This window comes from Desmodus rotundus, chromosome 1 (assembly GCF_022682495.2).
Source record: "Desmodus rotundus isolate HL8 chromosome 1, HLdesRot8A.1, whole genome shotgun sequence".
NCBI lineage: Eukaryota > Metazoa > Chordata > Mammalia > Chiroptera > Phyllostomidae > Desmodus > Desmodus rotundus.
Window position 1 is genome coordinate 168099960 of NC_071387.1, and position 21651 is coordinate 168121610.

Genomic DNA, 21651 nt, shown 5'->3' on the forward strand with positions numbered 1-21651 from the left:
TTAAAGGTTGTCAGCGTTTTCTGATACTTTTGAAACTAATCTGCAACAGATATTTCTCAACTGAACACTCACTTAAAGATCTTTTACTTTTCATGTGTAATTTTTTCTAGGCCTGTGTTTAGAAAAATCTCTAATAATATATTAAAAGTAGAAAAACATAAGTTTCCAATTCCAAAGCATATCAAGAGTTTCAGAGAATCAAAAGAGAAGTAGATACGGAGTGAAAAATCTTGAAAAACATTTTTGTTTGGAAAGTGAAACTTAATAAATATAAATCTGCTACCGTGACTAGTGTGCCGATCGCCCACCTCCCCACACAGTGCACTGTAGCTAGAACCTTAGGGTGCATTCAGCAAAAAGCTAATCTCATGCGGATCCCAATTCAAACAAAACAGAGGGAAAAATAAAATAAAAAATAGAACATTGGAGAAAGTTAAGCAGTGATTAGATATTTAATGACATTAAGAAATTATACATTTTTAAGGTGCAGCGATGGTGGTATATATTTTTTAGCCTTTCTCTTTGAAAAGTACACAATGAAATATTTTAGGATGAAATGACTTGATGATTTGGATTTGCTTTTTAAAGCTCCAGCTGGGGCAGTGTGGGTGGGGTGTAAATAAAACAAGATTGGCCACGAGTTGAGGTTCGGTGATGGCTACATAGGGTTTCATATACTATTCTTTCTACTCCGTATTTATTTGAATTTTTTCATCATGTAGAAAACAATGAAACAGCTAAGTGGAGCTATAGTGGTTCTCAGCTATTTGAATATTTCTTCACTTACTCATTTCACATTTGTTATTCAACGGAGAGCGCAGGTTGTGTAAAAGGTTCTGGACGAGGCCTTCAGTGACCGCTAAGTGGTGGGAGCTGCCCGAAGCGCCCTGCTTACCCTAGGACGGACGGGGGCGCTGCTGAGCAGGAGGCCATGGTTGCCGCAACCGTGGTGTGTGCAGGGGCCTCTCTTCTCCTAGCTGGTAAGAAGGCATCTACCCCACAGTCAGTGTGAGGAGTCTCTGTTTGGAGGAGCAACACTAGCTGCCCAGGGGTGTGGGGCTTCATCGCAACCCTACTCCACTGATCTACAGTAAACACGGCCGTGGAGGAGGAGGAGGAGGCCCAGAGGTCAGAAGCTGAAAACAGACACCATAGCCAGCTCTTCACAAACAGGAGGCTTTATTTTTATACTGTATTCCACCCCCCCCCCAAAAAAGTAGGGGGAGCCTTTAAAGCCTGGCTCTGTAGCAGAGAGCCACTGGGTGCATTTGAAATTTAGGGCCTGGCTCAGTGGAGTAAAAGAGAAGGCGACTGCAGTCTCTGGGAAGCTCTCAGCCCCTGAAAGACACCGGCCAAAGCTCTGCCCGAGGGAGTGAGCGCGGGTCCACCCTGCACAAGAGATGGGCCCTCGGTCGGTGGAAAGGGAGAAAGAAGTCCCAACAGTTTTGTGAAAGCTTCTTCCCCGTGGTGTCTGGGCCCCACTTCCCAGGCCTGGATGACGTTCCCTGTCCCATCAAGGTTGTCAGCTGTTTTCAGTCTTTCCAACCAAAAGGAGCCTAAAGGGGTTCACGGGAGATGTTTCCAGATAACCTCACGTTCTTAAGAGACCTGTCTCTGTTGATTAACAAAATCTTTTAGCTTTGTTTTGAATTCCATGTAGCTCACTAGAACGTGCCTGCCCACACAGCCCTGTGACAACGAAGGTGGAGGAGACGGACATCTCCTGGTTTTCTTTCTGGTCACTTAGATCTGAGCTTTGCCGGCAAGATCAGCATTACCCCCTATGTGCCTCCTGGGTCTCGCCCTAACAGTGAGTGTTCAGAACCAGGTCACAGGTATTATTAAAACACTGTGATGGCTCCCTGGTTGCTCTGCAGACATGTCCCAAAATGTCTGATGAGGCTGACGGCCCTGTGGGCTCTGGCCTGGACACTGAGCCTTTGAGCCCAGCAGCGAAGGCAGCCACCTCCTACACCAATGATCTCAGGGTGGATAGTGTGGCCAGGCCGGCCAGCTCCAATTCATGATCCCAGGTCACAGTTCTCCATTCATCCCAGCAAGATGCTGAGAGAGTGTAATGGGGTCACTTGGCCAGTGTGTTTTAATAACATTAAAACCTGTGCCTGCGTGGAGCCAGGGAGATGGGCGTGACTCTGGCAGGTGGTATGGTGTGGGTGGGGGGGCTTCCTGCACCTGCAAGAGCAACTGGGGGGTGGCTTCTGCATGGCGGGGCTATGCCTGCCTGGACTAACTATGGCAGCCAAGAAAGGCAGAAAAATACAAGAGTGCTGGCAGGTGTAGCCAATTGTGGGAGGAGTCGGAAATGGGGTTACAGACCAGGATCCAGGCTGGGATTTAAACAGAAAGGTGGGCCGCAGGGTGGGACAGAGGCAATGTGGGACAATCCCGGGCTGTGCAGGTAAAAAGGCAGTAAAAAGACTCTCGCTGATGGACCATAAGGAGGTGCCACGCAGTTTTGGATTAAGAACTGGAGATCCCCGAGACACAGCTGGTGGCGTTGGGAACCTCGGAGGACCTGCCCAGCGGAGCACAGGTTACTGGAAGGAACCGGGAGAAGTGAGCCTCAGACTTCTGTTTTTTCTTCTGGGAGGCGGTACTTCTGACCAGCATGTCGTGAGACTAGCCTGACTGGGCAAAGTGCGCGGGGAGGGGTGGGGGGTTCAGGACTGTGTGTGTTTGTATCTTTGTTTCTAAAGGCAGTGAGATTTAGCGGCAGAATTCCACCATTATTCTAAGCCCGCATAACTTTTAATTAAATAGTTCCTTTCCTTTTTCCAATCTCTGGCATTGGGTGCCACAGTTCTTAATACAGTGGTGGGCATAAAGAACCATAGAGTAACAAAAGATGCCGCCCCCTGGGGGAGGGTTCTGTAACAAGAGGGAGAGAGAGGGAGGGAGAGGGGGAGGGAGAGGGAGGATGGCAAATGTCCAGACAACAAACCAGAACTCTGCCAAGAATGTGTCCTCACTGGTCAGAGAGACCAAGCAAAGACCTGGTGTCAGAGTTTGGGGACCACTCAGTGGGCTTCCTGTCGTGCTGGCCCCTGCAACCCCAAAATAAAGACAGAGTGCAGTGTGGGATTGTCCCGAAGTGAGAGAGCTGGTGGTGCAGTTTGTTGGGCACCAAAAGGCAGGTCTTTCTGAGGGCTGTAGCAGCAGTGAAATGTAGCAGTTCATACAACCTGCAAGCCACCTCCTAATACTGTCTTCCACTCAGGGGATTTGCCAGGTGTCTCCCTCCTTCTCTTCGTGTAGGTATCGCTCTTCCATTCCCAGGACAGTCCTCAGAGCCGAGCACACTAGTTGCCTTGCTATGCACATAAGCTATGCTCCCTGGGGTTATGCATCGAAACGGCCAAACCCTTGCGACTCTCACAGTTCAAATCCCTCTATAGCCCCAGGACCCCTCCGTGGTGTCAGAGAATAATCGGTCAGTGTCTGTCGCCCACACTAGACCAGAAGCTCTGCAAGGACAGAGCCTTGTCTGCTCTTCTGTTGCTTTGGTTTTTCACCGCTCCATCCCCACTTGATGCACCAGTCCTGACAGAGTAGATGCTCATTCAGTAAATATTGGCTGAATGAACAAATTCTCATTTTCTGACCCTCTGACTGTGGCAGGCCCTCCTCCCACCTTGAGCTCCTGAAGCTGTTAGCTCTGACTGCACTGTCTTCAAAAGCATCAATTACCCCTATGGTGAGCATCTTTTCACTGTCTTAGAACAGGGGCAGTTAGCTGCGACTGCCTGGAGCTAAAAGCTCCCCAGGGCACATCCTTGCCTGTGGGACACCTGGCATCACGCAGACAGATCAGCTGTCCTGCCCTCCCAGCTTCCACACGGAGATTCCCTTTCCTAACATCCTTTCCAACTTGAGCATCCCTTTATGCCAAACCCAAGCCCGGGATATAAAGCTGTAGGGTGGGTGACGATGAGGAGGGAAAGGGGTGAGGGAGGCAGGCGTGCGGGGCTCCACGTGTGCTGCTGGTGGCATGCCACTGGTGATGCTCAACCGTGTGCCTGTCACCCACCTTCCTGCCTGGAGCCAATGGCCCCCAGCTAGGAATCCAGCATGTTGAGTATGAAGCTAGTTTCTGTGAACTGAATTCTATTGTTCCATCTCACTGCTTCCACCATCAAACATGCAAATGAATTCTCATATGAAAAGATTTTGTTCCTGAGGTATAATACAAGTCATAGTAACATACCAAATGTATGTTAATCATATCCTTGGAAAACTAGATATTTCTGATAAAAATTAATAAAAGTCGCTGCATATATAAACATGCTACCAAACCTTGAAAGAATTGCTAAACCGTGTCTTGCTTGGGGTAAGCCTCCCTCTGTAGTCTTGTGTGGCCCTGCCTTCATAACCTACGGAGACTATTTTCCTTTAAAACCTGATGATTTTAACTGTCTCTTCCAAAGTCTGTAAGTCCGTTGTGGATGTTTGCTATACGGTCCAGATTCAGGGAAATTAAGGGCACCAGGTTTTTGGTTTTTGGTTTTTTAATAACGAAAGTGAGCTTGTCTTGGCTATCGAAGTTGTTTCCATGATTCGTGGTTCCCAGGGTTGTCATAGCAGGTCTGTTCTGTCTGACTCAACAGGACTCTTAGACGGGTGCTTGGAGAAGCCCCAGGCTCATGTGGGCCCCTGGGCCCAGGCGGTGCACGCCCAGCCCAGATGTCAACCCGGGGTGGACACCTCAAGCTTCGGGTGGACACCTCAAGCTTCAGCCTTGCCGACGAGAACATCAGCAGTCAAGTCACCGTGACCTAACAACGATAACTCCAGGGTTTAATGACATCATTGTCCTATTATTATTATTTATTTTGTATGGTTTAGCAACCTAACATTCTAACAGGAGCTATTGTTGATTTTACTTTATTCCATTTATTTGTTTGTTTGTTTGTCTGGTTGTACAGCCTTTAAGATACCCAGAGTCCTTAGGGGCCACATGTTGGCAACGGAGTTGTTTGGGATATGCAAATCTACTTTGGGAACTGAGAACCGGCCCTGGGAAAGCTGCAGCGGAGCCTGGTTTCTCTTCCCTGCTTCCTCCCCACCCCCGCTCTCCCTACTATGGAAACTCCCAAAGTCACAGCAGTAGTGATTTTGCCCTTGGCTGCTGGAGTTAAAATTGAGACAGAGGTACCTTCCTAGAGGAAAGGAGTGGGTGATAGACAGGTGAGATTTCTGCTTCTGAGCACAGAAGGGCATTTCTAGCCGTATCAGAAGGTAATTTCTTCAGCCCAGCCTAATTTTTACCAATTTGAGACATTTTACCTCCCACCTCCCCTTGAATGGCATCTGTCAGGCCTCCTGGGCTGCTCTGCTGTCTCACTTCTAAAGGTTATAGCATAGAGCCCTTCAGGTGTCGGCAACAATGACTTCAATGCCATTCCCTCTGCACTGTAGTCTCTAGCGGGGGAGGGAGAATACTTCCTCATAGGGCGGAGGAGAGAAGCAGACAGGGTCCCCATCTCCCCGCTGTGGCTCCTCTAGCTGCACAGCATCAGGGCTGGACCTGAAACGTGAGCGGAAAACAGGGACGCATTACAGCCCACAGCGCCACTCCCAGAACCAACGCCACCGACCTGGCGGCAGGCCGCACAGAGGTTCGCATTCACCCCCCACCTTCTTGTAGACCGAACATAGCCGCAGACAGCATGACTGTTACAGCGGGAAGGGGAGGATCCCCACCACACACATCATACCTGTCATTTCCACCATCCGCGAAGGAAGGGTAGTCGTGGTCGGCAACAAAGGCAGCGTTCTCCGAAGGGTAGATGGTGTAGTACTGGGGAGGGCTTGGCGTGGCAGCAGCCACCACTCCAGATGGTGTGAGGCCACAGGGGTTCACCACTGGCTGCAGGTAAGTGCTGTTCATCCCAATGGGCTCTTGAGAGCCATAAGGGGGAGGGATATACTGCACCACAGTAGCCCCGTGGAAGGTGATGGGTTGGTTGATACCAGTGAAAACGAATGATTGTCCACCTGCCGTCAGCTCCGCGTCAAGGACCCTTTCCTCACTTTCTTTGCACAGCTGACAGGAAAACATTTTGAACTTGCACACAGCAATCAGGATGAATGTCACCCCGACCGACAGCAGGATGGGCCCAAGGAGCTGGGTCCATTCAAAGTGGGAGACCCCTTGGTATTTGATCCAGCCCATGATGGTGAACGTGATCCCCACCAGTCCCAGGAAGATGCCTGAGAAGAGTAAGGTGGTCCCCGCCTTGTCATCATCGGACACCTGGATGTCCGCGGTACTGGGTGTGTAAGGAGTGACCGAAAACACGTTGAGAGGGAGGTCCTCCAAGTGGCTGCTGCCCTGCTCCATCATCCTCACGCAATCACCGGCTTCTTAGGAGGAAAAGGGATTATGAGAGCTCCCGAGAGCAGAGCAAAGCAATCACAGGCTCAGATTAGTGATGGAAGAACTTTGGGCTGCTGTGGTTAACAGAGTGGAACAGGCAGAGGCCTGAACTTTGTTTAGAAGAATAAAGGTCTGACAAATGAAGCCTAAAGCTTTCTCGTGGATTGCCCTCAATTGAAGTTCTGTTTCGCAATTCAATGACAAGCTCGCTCTCTCTCATTCATATCCATTCATTCAGTCACTCACTCAAAATGGTGTTGAGCTGCATTATTTGCTAGGAGGTGTTTTCTAGACACTTAAGGCACTGTTCAAGGTCCTGTTTGCATCTTACCTAAACCAGATGCGTGGAAAAGGCAGAGCAGCCTCCAGGGCTTCTGGCCATGCAGGGGTCTTTGATGTATCACCACCTGCTCAGACACCTAACCCAGTTTCCCTGCTGGGCCAGTTCATTAGAAATAGGCAGGCTTGACCATGTGTATGTCTTCCCACTTCCGTGTGCATTTTGCTTTCAGCAACTGCGGAATAATTCCAGGTGCAGGAGAGGGGAGATACCACATGAAACCTTTCCGGGCACCACATCACTGGCAGAGGTTAAATGAGCATCAGACATGACCTAGCATCTTGGGGACACATACTTCAGACTCTGCCTCCGTGGTGGCAGCACAGTCCCTGGTCTCCAAGGTGAAGTAAACAGGTGCATTTTCAAGCCTGCTGTGTTTTACAGTCAAACCCAAGCTGATTTAGAGAAGGAAGCTCCATCTTTTTTAAAAAAAGATGTTATTTATTTATTTTTAGACAGAGAGAAGGGAGAGAGAAAGAGGGAAAGAAACATCAGTGTTGCCTCTCACGCTCCCTCTGTTGGGGACCTGGCCTGCAACCCAGGCATGTGCCCTGACTGGGAATCGAATCTGCGACCCTTTGGTTCACAGGCTGGTGCTCAGTCCACTGAGCCACACCAGCCAGGGTAGAAAGCTCCATCTTCAATAACATTACCTGTCATTCATAACTACAGAACCTCTTCAAAGCAATCCCATGAATTTCCTCCTGCACAGAATAGTAACTGTAGCTCTCTTCCTTTGCTAGACGGATCTTATGCAAACAGATGTCTCTGGTCAGGAGTTGAATGAAGACAGCCCTTTTATCAGCTCTTTTCATGCAACGCTGAGCAGGAGGAAAAGAGCTGCTCTCTTGCCCTAAGTCAGGGCTTCCCATACTGCCCTGATGATAAAAATCACCCAGACCACTTTCTTAAAAGGCAAAACCTGAGCTGCCAATTCAGAAAAGCAGAAACAAAAATTTCCAAGGGAGAACAAGTGTCCCAGCTACCCCTTGTAATTGGGAATCTTTGGACACCCTACTTCAAGTTAATCCCAATGCTCCTGGGAGACCAGGGAACTTTTCTCTCCATGAAAATGCCTCTTCCTGCCACAGGACAAAGTGCATAATCTCCAGCTTCACTGCCAACCAGATGGGAAACCAAGCAGAGGACCCACTCAGGTATCTCCCCAGATGTGTCCTTGACCACCAAGGAGTGTGTGTCAATCAGAGTGGGCTACCCCATTCAGTCTATTGCTCAAGCAAGTCACTAGGCCGACCCAGATGCAAAGGAAGGAAATTAGATTCCTCCCCTCTATGGGAAGAATGTCAAGGTCACCATGCAGAAGAACATGTGGGATAGGAGACATTATTGTTGCTCTCTGGAAAGTACAATCTTCCACAGAGGAATTTTGACTTGTCACTCTTCTGTCCATAATACTGCTTGAGTTTTTGCCCATAGGACATCCAAGAGCACCCCAAGGTTTTAGATCAACCACTTTGTGTCCTCCCTCACTCGGACGTGGCTGATTGGAAACCTCATTCTTACTCACTGGCAGGTTCTTGATGGGACCCATGGGGGTAACACTCTGTCACAGTCATCAGTAATGTCAAGTTCAAATTTTCCTGAGTTTCTTGTATATTTTCACTGTTCTTCAGACTTACACACCAAACCTCCCGTCTTAAACCACCAATCCACATTCCCAGTTAAAAATCATAATTTTGAAATGATTACAGTTCAAAGAAATGAATGAAAAGTGACACTCAAACCACAAAAACAGTTTTCTGAGCTTATTGGAGAACTCAGGAAATGAAACTAGCATGGTCGTGTATTTGTTAACAAAATAGTTGATTGAGTACGTCGTGGTGGGAAGTAAATTGCATGGTGGAAGTCTGTGTGTATGTGTGATCAAGTGACTTTTTCAAACAAGTTTGGTAGAGTGGCAAATTCATCTTTCAGAACTCTAGCTGCATAGACCGCTACCCTGCAGGATAATCTGTTTCCGCAGCAGTGTGGGCCACGTTCACTTGATTTGGCCACAGAAGAAATACCACCAGGTCTCTAGTAACAAACGAAGTGGCAAATATTTCAACCACTCAAAGTACATAAAAAAGAAAAATAAAACAAAGCCATGAGCTTGGACAACATGTAAAAACAGCCATCTGATAATTTTGTTTTCAACTATGTAGCTCAAAACCCTTCGAGATTTCCAAAAATCAAAAAGAATTTCTTCCCAAACATTTGGATGGAAATGACACTGGCTTCCCTTATCTGGAGGACACTGTGGGTGGACACTCAGTCCAGGGGGGTGGGGGAGAAGGACAAAGAAGCAGGAAGGGGGCTGGATGCTCTGCTGCACAGCAGAGCCCTGGCACCGGCCGCCATCACTGAAAATCAACAGAAGCGGGAGTGGTCTGAAGGGTATGATCGGGTCGAGGAAACTGGTCCTTGGATTCGACTCTGAACCCAGTTACTGTGAGAGGAAAACAGAGTCAGAGTGCACAGCTCCTGGTCAGCTTGGAGATCCAGGAGCTGGACTGGTCCCGGCGTCCCACACTAGGCAGGCGCTTCCTCCGTGACATGGCTGGTCACTAGGGCTAAAGCAGCAAAAGCAGGCAGCTGTCATGGAGAGAGGTGGCTGGGGTGCGAAAGCCATGCCCTGCCCAGCTCTGTGCCATCAGAGGGCCAAGGTCGCATACTTGCAGGGAACACGAGCAAGGCCACGTATGCTACTCAGCTGCACTGCTACAGATGGTGGCAAAAGACAATCAATGCATATAGAAAGGGCCCTGGATGGGACAGATGTGGAACCTCAACCCTGAGAGTTGAACCTGAATTTCAAAGACTGTTGTTTGTCTCTTAGTCAGTTGGAGGGAGGTGTCTGGGGGAAATCTCAACAGTAGGGACTACCCACTGCTAACCTATTCCAGTCACTTGAGCTGTGTCTGACTATGGTGGCAGGAAGTTCCATTTGCCTTTTACAATAAAAAGACACAGTGGTTGGACCATAGCTACACTTTCATAGCTACAGTACGGTCATGTGGAAAGCCCAAACTGTCCCCAGGCATTTTGCTTTGTTACAACAATCACAAGAATATTGGGGGGCAGGAATCTTTGCTGTGATGGCCTTGCACATCTGTCTCAGCCTCTTGTTTGAGCTTCCCCTGCCCTGGCGCGGGACAGGGCCTCAGCTCTATAGATGATTAATCTCAGAAACAGGAAAGGATGTTATGTGACCGAGTAGCAGTGCAGGAGGACAATCTGTTTTGCTAAACTGTTTTTAAACCGCTCTTCCATGAAGGGCACGCGCTGGCTGACAGGTGATCTGTCTGTGTTCTTGAGCCAGCCTGTCTGCCGAGGGTTGCTGAGGCCGGTGGTTCTCAAGGTATTCTCTCAGACAACCTTTAGATTTCTTTCTTTCTTTCTTTCTTTCTTTCTTTCTTTTTAAAAAATAAACTGAATGTTACCTTGATTGAGTTGGAGTTTAGGTCATACCCACCGACATTTTCAGCAAACAACAAGGTGAGCCTCCCAGGGGCCCAGCTGGTCGTCTGAGGATCTTCTGCCAGGGGGTGGGGGGCTCTGCCTGGACGGTAGCTCCCTTCTGAACTCAAGAATTTATGTACTTGTGTATTTGATTTCTATTGTGGTGTAACCATGAACGGAGGCTGCAACGACCCTCTTGCAGTAGCTCGCAGTTCCGCAGATCGGATGCCTGTCTTAGCCGGAGATTCTGGGGAAGACCCTGTCCCTAAGCTCAGTCCGACAGTTGGCAAATCCAGCCCTGTGCACACCCAGGACGGAGAGCCCCTTTTCTTGGCAGAGGTCACTTCTGCTTCCAGCAATCACCCACTTTCCTCCTCCCGTGGCCCTCTCCATGGTCCAAACGGCTACCGCGCTTGGAGCCGTTCTCCAAATTCAGGTCACCTTGACTTCCCATTCTGGCTTCTCCTTCTGCCTTGTTTTTCTACTGCAACAGCCATAGAAATGGCTCTGCTTTCAAGTACCCATATGATTGAAATATACCCCCCCCCCCCCGATAATCCCTTTTTTAGATCAACTGTGCCAAAAAACAACACAATCGCAGGAATGATATTCTTATCACATTCACGGTTCTGGAGGAATAAGAAATGTGGGATCTTTTTTGGAGGGTGGCATTTTTAGAATTCTGCCCATCACATTCTGTTTCTGTTGCTGGGAGCCAAACAGAGAGTTATTCAAGAACAAGTGACTCAGATAAGAATGACCCTACTGGGAGTGCGTTTGTCCAGGCTCTACTGAGAACGTTTAAGTGACAGCACTGCCGTGGGTCTGATGTCCAACTCACTGCCACACAGTCGTCCTCACGGTGGACAGGGTCCCAGGACTAGCAGCAGCAGCATCCCCTGGGATCTCACCAGAAATGCAAATTTGGGGCCCTCTCCCCGATCTACTGAGTTAGATGCTCTGTTGTGGATCCAGAAATCTATGTTTTAACCGGTGATTCTGAAACTTACTCAGTTGAGAACTATTTGTCAGAGTCAAGTTTCAGTTTTTGTTTTTGTGAAGTCGAAAGTGGGGAAGGGGTCAGATAGGTCATCTCCAGGGTGACTTCCACTCCCAACCATGTATGACTCTGTGAAGTTTACAGAAACCGTTACACTGTCTAAACCAAAGTCTCCGTGTAGGCACCTTTGAGTGGGCACTGCATGGGTGCGTGTGAGTGTGAGCCTACACACGCATGGTGTCCGAGAGCTCAGACTCTGGGATCTGTCCTGCCACCAGGTCCTGGCTTCACCAGTTATGAGCTGTGTAGCCGGGTCAACTGTTTCAACTCTCTGAGCCTCAGTTTCCTCACTTACAAGAGAGGCTGATGATAGTGCCCACTCCATAAAAGTGTGAAGATCGAGCAAGACGATCCACACAGAGCACACAGCATAGTAAGCTCAGGGACTGCCTCCTTTAATTGTTTTATTGTCTGTGTAGTTTAAAGCTTTCTCCTTGGGGACTTGAGGAGCTGGATCCCTGGTAAGGCTGGAGCCACCAGGCCCTCACCAGGAGACCCCTGAAGCCATTGCCTGGGCACTGAGGAGCAGTGCGACCAGGCCTGAAGGCCAAGGTGACCCTTCTCTGATGCTTAGGGTCAGCTTCAGTCCTGTCACTGCAAAGGAAGACATTTAGGTAAAGTGTGTACATGAACTTATCTCCTCCTCTGGAGGAGTCAAAACCCACAAGGTGGAAGCCACAGCACTTTACTGTGTGTGGGTGTGTTTTTATTTGATAATTATTCTTTTGGTATTTTTTGTTGTTCTCATTTGTTTTCCATCTTCAAAGGAGCAAAAGTAGTGAAGGCCTGGAATAGAGTCAAGATGTGCCTCTATAAAGTTTAGGTGAGAAAGTATGTTGCTGGGGGGTGGGGAACCTAAAGCCTGCCCTCTCCCCCGCACCCCACTCCGCCCGCTCTGACTTCCATGGGCCTCACCAGTCAAGCTTCGAGGATCTTGCCCGAGCTTGCGGAGAGGAAGGAATGGAGAATAAGACCTTGTTGAGCCAGCTACATGGGAGAGAGGAGAGGCCCTTCAGCAGGGCCTGTTTCCTCCCAGGGGCGCGACGCCCTTCGCAACCTTTTGCATAGTTCTCAGTGACGCTGACGTGGGAGGGAAGGCAGAGGCCACCCAGCATGGATTGCTGCTGCAGAGATGGAATCCATTCTGCCAGGCGTAGGCAGGCAGTGACATGAGGGGCAGATCCACACAGCTGTTCCCCAGCCACAGCCCGTTCCCAGACACCACATGGCTCCCTTTGCCTTAATGCCACCAGAAGAGTGACTCAGCCTGCCACACACTGCTCTGCTCATAACCACTAATAACCACAGGAACTCTCTGGGTGGGATACCGTCCAGGTCCTCTTAGGCCCGGGGAAGAGGAGTTAGAGTTTGCAGATATTCATACCACTTGAGGTCTATCTCTGGCTGAGGTCTTAAGCAGCTGCCATACTTTTCTGTGCCTGGTGAGTAGGAGCCAGAGCCGGGGGGTGGGAGGGGAGCTTCTTCCCGCCTCCCCTAGAAAAGTGTCTACCAGCTTTATGCAGGAGGAGAGCTCCTCTGGTGAGAGCTGGTAGGACTGCAGATCTGGGAGGTTTGGGAAGGCTTCGAGTTCAGAGAGCCAGAGGCCCAAAGATGAGTTCATTGCCATTCTTGCCATCCAACAAACGCCCTAAGGATGAGAATAGCTGACCTTGTCCTGAGAAGTCTGAGTGACTCTGCCCTCTAGAATGAAATTCCAAAACAAAAAGAAAAAAACAAAGTAAGCTCTAGTCTAATCCTTTCATTTTACAGTTGGAGAAAGTGAGGCTCAGGAAGATGAATTCTTCGGCTCTGCGGTTTGATTGCCATTCACCAGCAGAAACCAGGTATTTTGACTCCTACTTCACTACTCTTTCTACTACGGCACTGCAAGGTACTTATAACACCTTAATCCCTTCCCTTCTCCAGAGTAATTCATCCAGGTGTAGTTTTAACTAGAGAGGCTGACCATTGCTGGCCCAACTCCTACCCCATCCTCTGGGGAGCTACCCTAAGCTGCCGAAATACAGTGGCCCAGCTGGACACCTGGTGACCCAAACCTCCTCCTCTTGAGGTTGTCATCTGATACAAGAGCAGCCCTTCCATAGGTAGGGGGGAGGGGGCCAACCACCTTCGTTTCCCTGGGGGATTTAGGTGGTTGCCAGGACACAGGACTTTCATTGCTAACACTGGGAAAGTCCTGAGCCAACTAGGACAAATTAGTCACTCCAGCAGGAAGGGACTTATGACCTGTGTGGCCAGCTTGAAAACAATAACCTGTGAGATCAGGTTCTCAGTTAGAAACTAGAAAACGAGAAGATTGAGGCCGTCGGCCGAAATGGAAGTGCCAATGATACAGGAAGAGGGCAAGGAGAGTTGAGGAGCCGCCATACTGGCCACAGGTATATAAAACTTAAGAGCAGAAACTGTGAGCAAGCAGAGGACACTGATCATATTTTAGGAAAACTGACTTTCAGTAGCTTCTTCCTTAAAAACCACCGTGGCCAATTGCAGATCCTTGTGGAGACTCTTTCCAGATGCTTCTGTTTGCTGTTGCTGTGGCTTCTGCTTTCACTGCCAAGGAGAGGATATAACAGGGGACTCGTCTCTTCTGTTTTAGGATTAGTTCTCTCCAGACTGATGCTGCTTAGCTTCCAAATTAAAAAGGAATAAGCAAAATCTAGGACACCTAGACATTTCAATTTGGGAAACCTAAGAATATATCCTTAGGGACTTCCCCCTTCCATCTTCTGGAGCTTATGAAGCTCTTAATCTGCCAAAGCTGAGGTAGGAGATTGTTTTTCCCAAAGGTAGCTGTGACAACATTTCTCATTTCTCGTTCTCATCTGACATGGCTACTTTGACACTGCTTTCATGAAGAGGTGGGCCCATCTCCCCTGCCCCTGCCACTGGTGGGCTTTGGTGACTGTCTCCATGAGTACGGTGGGACTACACTCTCTGAGCTCCAAGGCTGAGCCATCGGGCAGCGTGCACCTTGCTCACTGGAGCACTCTCTCTGGAAGCATTTGGGCACCAGGACTGCCCAGGGCCGCCATGCCCTGAGGAAGCCCAAGCTGCTCCGCATGGGAAGACCACACAGAGAGGTCCTGAGGCCGCATGAAGAGAGGGAGAGACAGATGCCTGGCCAGCCCCCAGCTCCTCCAGACCTCCTCTCTTCCAACTCCAGCCAGCATGTGATTACAACTGCCTGAGAGGCCTCGAGTTGGAAGTGACTAGGCAAGCCCTTCCTTAATTCCTGAGCCACAGATCCATAGCTTGTAAGAGATAATAAAATGATTGTTGTTGCTTTAGGCCACTAAGTTTGGGGGTGACTTTTACATATAAACAGAGACCAGGAGCAGCTGGCCTTGGAGAGATGATGAAACCCATGGCCTCAGAACCACGGTTGCCGTGCAGGACCAGAAGGGCCCGGCTGAGTGCAGCAGGCAGCCCCACACCAGGCTGGAAATAGGACTTCGAGTTCACGTGGGGAATGGATTAGAGTGGCCAATCTTAAAAATAATTAGTGGTTTCACTAAATGATTTATAAAAGTATTCTTTCGTATGTGCAAGTATTTCAAATTAGTTCAAGAGAATTATTTTTACTTACAAGAATGATCTCAACTCAGCCTTTTAGGAACAGGCGTGGCCCACCACCAGCAGCTGTCTTCTGTGTCCTCGGGCAGCAGAGCCCCAGGCAGCCGGCCATGATGCTGGCAGGCACGTGAAGGGCACACAGACAGTAAACCAAATGGGAGAACGGGCCCAGGAGCAGAGCCTCTTGGAAGGTGAAAGGTCGAGTGGGGATATTAAGGCCGCACATTTTCCTATAATGAGGGAAGTTTCAAGATTCAGCTGGGCATGTATTTGTCTGGGTAGAGAACACATTGAATCCCAATGTCCCTTTCAGACAGGGGTAGCCATAGGACTAATTTCTGGCCAATGGGAGGTGGGTGGAAGTGACACACGCCACTTTTGGACCATGCCCATAAGAGAAATGAGCAAAGTTCTAGACACGGACAGAGCTGATGTCCTTAAGGTCACTGAACTGCACACTTGAAAATGGTCAAAGTGTTAAGTTGTGTGTAATGTGTATTTTACCACAATATGAATAAATGAATGAATAAATAAACAAACAAATAAAAGAAAGGGGCCTCCCTGGCCCTCTCCCCCTCCCCTGGCTGCAATGCAGATGCAACGGCGGGAGCCGGGGCAGTCAGCACCTACTGTGTGATGAAGCTTCCTGTCGAGGATGGCAGAGCAACAATATAGACTGGCTCTTGGTCCTGGTCCTTGGTTCCTGGTCCCTGGTCCCTGGTCCCTGGACAGCCTTATGGAGCAGAGCCACCTCCCCAGCCCATAGCCACCTGTTTTTGTGGGAGACAAATACACATCTGTCTTGGTCGATGAACACTTTGGGGTCTGTGTGTTTTAGCTACTTGAACTGAACCCTAACCAATGTCACGGGTTGCAGGAACAATCATCTTTTTTTAGCAATTAGGGGAAATTCTAAGGCAGCATCTTTACATGGTGACAGTAGAGTCTGCTGGTCACCTCTGTTCCCCGAATTCCCCGACCTCCTCACCACTGGTGGGAAGAGCTCTTTCAGCTGAAGGACTCTTCAGGGTTACAGTGTGGCAGGTGGATATCGTTAGTGGCTGAAATGTCTGTTTCTCTATGGGAGTGCCTCCCCACAGAACCAGACCTGAGCCTAAGGGACCACCAGCTGCATGAATGCCCTGTGGCTCTTTCAGTGGCACCAGCTGCGGTACCAATGGGTTGGAACTGGGACCCTGCAGGGCTGGCTGAGCAGGAGAAAAGGGAAGACAAAAGGGAGACCAGGGAGGGGAGCACATGGCGATCATCAAGGATGAACTCTAAGTGGACTGAAAATCCTTGCCTGGATTTCCTTAACCCAGCCCTGGCCCCCACGCTGTAGCTAGGCTGCTAATGGCTCACAGCTGTTTCCAATCCAGAACATTGCCCTTGGCCAATGGGAGCTGTCTCTCCTAGAGAATTATGCCCACTCCCAAGGGAACCGCAGCCCAAGTCAAGCTGACATGGGGGTACAGAGGCCAGCCCTCTTGCTTCCCTGGAGCACCAACTCCGTGGCTCCAATCATGCCCAGTGCTCAGGGGGTCAGGCTGACCCTGGCCTCCAGCTGAGACACATCCTTGCTTAGTGTGCCCTGCCCCCCTCCACCTCTCCTCTCTAGTTTTCCCTGAGAGCACCTCCCCAACACCTCTCACAGACAGACGGATGAGGCTATTTCTGGCGACCCCAACCTGGGAGAGATGTCTCCTGGGGTACGTAAATAACAGTAGAGCACTACTGATTGAAATCTATGTGTGATTTTATGCAACTGGCTACTAATAAGAGTGCATTCTTTCTAGTAATGTGCTGTACTGGGATTGGCTTCCAGACCTCCCTGTGCGTGGTCAAAGGCTTATCTCACATTCATTCATTTACTTGGTCCTTCACTCAGTGTCCTTTGACCCAGGATGTGCACCGAGTGTGGAATTCGACCTGGTTCCCGCGGTTGAGGAGTTTGTACTAGAGTAGGGAGGACTTACATGTAACTCATGCACTCTACTGCAGGATAGTAAAAAATACGAATGACAACAAAGTTAAACACACATTTATATTTGTATTAATTTTAGTTTATTCTTGTTTAATTTATTACAGTTGTCCCAATTTTCCTTCCTTTGCCCTCCTCCGTCCTGCCCCATCCTCTGCTCCCACAGTCCATCCCCACCCTGTTGTCCATGCCCATGGGTCATTCCTACGTGTTCTTTGACTAGTCCCTTCCCCTTCTTTCCTCCATTATCTCCCACCCCCTTTCCTCTGGCAGCTGTCAGTCTGTTCCCTGTGACCATGTCTCTGGTTCTGTTTTGCTCATTAGTTTTTTTTTTTATTTTTAGAGAGGGGAAGGGAGGGAGAAAGAGAGGGAGACAAACATCAATGTGTGGTTGTCTCTCAAGCGCCCCTTACTGGGGACCTAGTCCGCAACCCAGGCATGTGCCCCGACTGGGAATTGAACCAGTGACCCCTTTATTCACAGACTGCCATGCAATCCACTGAGCCACACCAGCCAGAGCTCATTAATTTATTTTTAACACACAGTTTCATAGTGTAGGAAAAGGAGTGTGGGTTTTGACTGAGAGGATCAGGAAAGAAAAGTACACGGGGTGGTAGCATTCTGGTAGCTAGAGGATGCAGGGAACGGCATTCCAGCAGAGTGACACTGAGGAAAAGGCGCACGCTGCTCAGGACACACCGCTGGTTCTCCAGCGCACCTAGGAGCCACCCTGTCCCCTTTGGTAAAAGTGCTTATCTCCGTGCTGTCCATTATGTGGTGGACTGACTTTTAACTGGGGTCAGCACTCAGAAGACAGTATTATTTCCCACACTGGTGTATTTCTTCAAGCAGAAAAAGCCGAGTCTGGTACTCAGCACCCCCCTCCAGGTAATCACTACCTCTGAGCCCCAAAACTACGCAGCCGGCCACACCCTGCGAGGGTAGGCTCCCTGCTGCAGCCCACCTCACAGCCTGCACCCTGAACCATTTGCCTCGGGGACAGAGACACTCTCATTTTTGAGTCTGTACAGGAACTAAGACGATGCTTTGCACATAGGTCACTCAACATTTATAAAGCATATTTTGATCCACCTGCTTTGCCAGTCTCTTCCCAATGAGAATGGGTCCCAGGCAAGTTAGAAACATTTTTAAAACAGATGTACAGGATCAAAATACTTGAACTGGGGATAGTGGCTACAGACCATGTGACTTTTCCCTGGAGATGCGAGAGAGCAGCAGCGATAAACTGGAAAGACCCGCAAGGAGGGTGTGACCCCGTGAAGGTCAATGACTCACCCAGGGGACCCTCTGAGTCTGCTTTCCCATAGAAGGGTCACTGTGTGTGACCTAACTAGGCATCTCTTGGTGGGTTTTTATGTGATTTCTTCTTTGTATCTTTCTCTGCTTTGACACCTTTCCATGCCTGTCAATCACTTGGGGCTCCATCTTCCTCATTATCTCAGACTCCCCACACCTTTGTCCGTTTCTTTATTCCCCTCTTTCCCTTCTGACTTTCTTCCTGAATTAACTATGATTAGAAGTAAGCCTGGATCTACTGCTACATAAAATGAGGTTCTTTATTTTTTTGAGGTATAATTGGCAAAACATTTTATTAGTTCCAGGTGTACTATATAATGATTTGATATTTGCATATATCATGAAGTGATCACCACAGTACGTCCAGTTAACATCAGTCACCATATATGGTCACAAAATTTGTTTTCTTGTGATGAAAACTTCTAAGACTTACTCTCTTAGCAACCTTCAAATATGCACTATGGTTGTAAATACAGTCAGTCTTATTTCTAAAGGCGTGAAAGTGGAATGCACATCTGGCTGGGTGGTGCTAGCGTCTTATCCAGGACTTCAATACACCCCCGCCTCTTCACCCCCTCTTTCACTCCCTCCGTCTCGGAGAAGTCTCTTCTTGCTAACCCTCTAACCCTCCGGGTCCCAGCACGTCCTCTCCTCTTTCCTCTCTTAACTAACTAGCCTGCCTCCCCGGTGCGAGCCTCTCCACCCGGTCAGGCACACTCAGGTTTCCAGACACTAAAAACCTCCCCCTCCTCTTCCGCAGCCATTGGTGTTGCACCAAACTACTTAAAAATTCATGTGCACCTGTACCTCCATTGCCTCCCCTCCTGTGCAATCCCTAAGCTTTCCCACGTTTCCCCAGGAAGTTACTGTGTCCCTGATCCCCAAGCCCATGAGCAGCCACATCCAGTGGACTTTGTTTCAGCCCGTAACTTTGGGGGCGTTTCTGTAAATTCTCATGCGGTCTACCACACATGCGTCTGGGCCTCGGTTCCCTCCCTGGTCAAGGTGCAGCCTTCACTCTTTCCTCCCCCCTCAACTCAGACTCTAGCCACCTCCCTTCACTGGCTTCGCCCCGACTTGCTAAAGGTGCCCCTTCCGGAGGAAGCACTCAGGATTTCTTACCCTTCCCTCATCAGCTCCAAGACCTCACCTGCCCTGGGCTCTGGGCTGTGTCTCCAGGTATCAGTGAGTTTGAGGCGTGAGGGGAGATATTTTAATGCAAAAATGTAATCTTCTGTAAGGTTCCCATGTATTCCTGGTTTTTACTCCTTATTTATGTTTTACAAGATTTTATCCATTTATTTTTAGAGAGAAGGGCAGGGAGGGTGTAAGAGGGAGAGAAACATCGATGTGTGAGAGAAACATCAATTGTTTCACTGACATGCCCCCAGTGGGGGACCTGTCCCACAACCCAGGCATGTGCCCTGACAGGGATTCAACTGGTGACCCTTTAGTCTGCGGGATGATACCCCCAACCTACTGAGCCACTCAGTCAGGGCTGATTTTTACTCTTTAGCAAACAGGGCCACCTGGGCTTTGTCTTACCTGTGCCTTTGTTATGGGACTTTTAGCTTGGCTGGCAGAATTCGGCCCAGGAATAATCTGGGCAGGTCCAGAGAACATTCCAACATGCAGGGTGGGCAACTAGCTAACCATTCACCTCCCTCCTGCCAAGGGCAGCGGAGAAGGGGCCCCAGCCCTGGTGTTCCTGACACAATGCGTCTGCAGACCCTCCCTGCCCCAGCCAGCAGCCAAGGGAGCCAGAGTCAGCAGAACTGCCCCCCAGGTAATGTTCCTTGTTCCTCGGATTCTGCTCAAAAGCACATACACATTTAGAAGAATTGGGGAAAAAATAACTCCAACTACATCTTCATAAGGGTCCTCTTCTAAGGAAGAATTTGTAGACTTTGTGGTAAGCCATAACACCTCAACATTAACTTTTCTCCCCCAATTATTATTATTATTACAGAAAGTTGGTGGGATGCCCTGGCTGGTGTGGAGCAGTGAATTGAGTGCCGACCTGCAAATCCAAAGGTTGCTGGTTTGACTCCCAGTCAGGGCACGTGCCTGGGTTATGGGCCAGGTCCCCAGCTTGGGCTGTGCAAGAGGCAACTGATCAATGTATCTCTCACACATTGATGTTTCTCTCCCTCTCTTTCTCCCTTCCCTTCTCTCAGATACATAAATAAATAAATAAAATCTTTTTAAAAATATTTTTAAAAAAGAAACCTGGTGGGAAATGTTGAAAAGTCAGAAAAGTTGAAAGTGCAATGAAAATCTATATACCCCCTACTTTCTTCAACAATTACTAATATCTGCCATATTTGTTTCATCTCTGTGTGTACTTCTATAAACAGTTCTGTTCTTAATGAACCATTTAAAAGTAAGTTGCAGACATCACGACATGTAATTCTAAGTTATAAGAGGGAAAGAAAGCATCCTGGATTCAGGAACTGTGCGATCTTTAAAAATGTCCACAAATTATTTGAGGCACCTCTCTTCAAAAGGTAGGAGTTCATTCCTCTCCCCTTGAGTGTGGGCCAGACTTAGTAATTTGCTTCTAGCAAATAGAACGTGTCAGAAATGATGATGATGTGTGACTTCAAGACTATATGCTAAAAAGCACTGTAGCTTCTCCTCGCTGCTTTCTGTTAAATTTCTTGCTCTGAGGCAAGCCAGGCCTCATGTTGTGAAGATGCTCCAGCAGCCCTGTGGCTGTCGCCATGGGAAGGAACTGAAGCCTCCTGCCAACAGCCAGCATGAACAGACAGCCTTGTGAGTGAGCATCTCGGAAGTGGGCCCCCCGTCAAGCCAAGCCAGAGACCTGGACTGCAACCTCACAGGAGACCATAAGCCTAAACAACCCAGCAGAGCTGCTCGTGAATTCCTGACCCACAGAAATATGTGAGGTGATGTATGTGCATTGCTGTTTTAAGCTCCTCATTTTGGAGTAGACTGTTAGGCAGCAATAGGTAACTAAGCCAGGGGCTTCGCCCGTGGCTTTAGGACTCCTGCTGGGGTGCTCCAGTGAGACCCATTGCCACTCCATTTGAAGAACAACACCATGCAGGGTTCTGCAAGCTGTCCTGTTTGACACACGTGCCTTCTCAACTGGCCACTGACCTCACAGTGAAATTCTCAGGCAGAAGCCTTACACCAGGCCTCCAGAGAATCAGGAGTTGGAGTATCGACCCCCTGGGCAGACTGTGTTTGGAGATGGCACCACTGCCCCTTCCTTACCCACAGAGTGTTCTTCCGAGACCTAGGTCTGAATGTAAGGCCACTGGGCAGCCCCATTTCTGGCTGGGGAACAGCTTTTCTCAATGTAGAGCCAACAGCACACATGGGAATCGGAACTGCACCTCCGATCACTAACACCACGTTCTGACAAAACCTACTGACTGGAGATGGTTTTGAAAAACAATAAAACATTCTTTGGTGCCAAAACACTCCAGTCAACTCAATGTGATGGCCTATGATGCAAAGTTAAAATTTAAGGG

The 21651-nt window shown here is 49.0% G+C and overlaps 1 protein-coding gene across 1 annotated transcript; it reads right to left on the reverse strand.

Annotated features, from left to right (window-relative positions):
- Positions 1–2292: 2292 nt before the first annotated feature.
- Positions 2293–6428, reverse strand: TMEM174 (transmembrane protein 174). The gene is made up of 2 exons (XM_024578415.4): positions 5736–6428; positions 2293–5545 (listed from the first exon to the last, which is right to left on the reverse strand). The coding sequence occupies exons 1-2, from the start codon at positions 6362–6364 to the stop codon at positions 5440–5442; spliced, it is 735 nt and encodes a 244-aa protein (XP_024434183.3). The 5' UTR covers positions 6365–6428; the 3' UTR covers positions 2293–5439.
- Positions 6429–21651: the final 15223 nt, after the last annotated feature.

Coding starts and splice junctions, on each gene's coding strand:
- TMEM174 (XM_024578415.4), bottom strand. CDS start 6,364: ATGATGGAGCAGGGCAGCAGCCACTTGGAGGACCTCCCTCTCAACGTG. Junction 5,546..5,735: donor GCGGATGGTGGAAATGACAG/GTATGATGTGTG, acceptor CTCACGTTTCAG/GTCCAGCCCTGATGCTGTGC.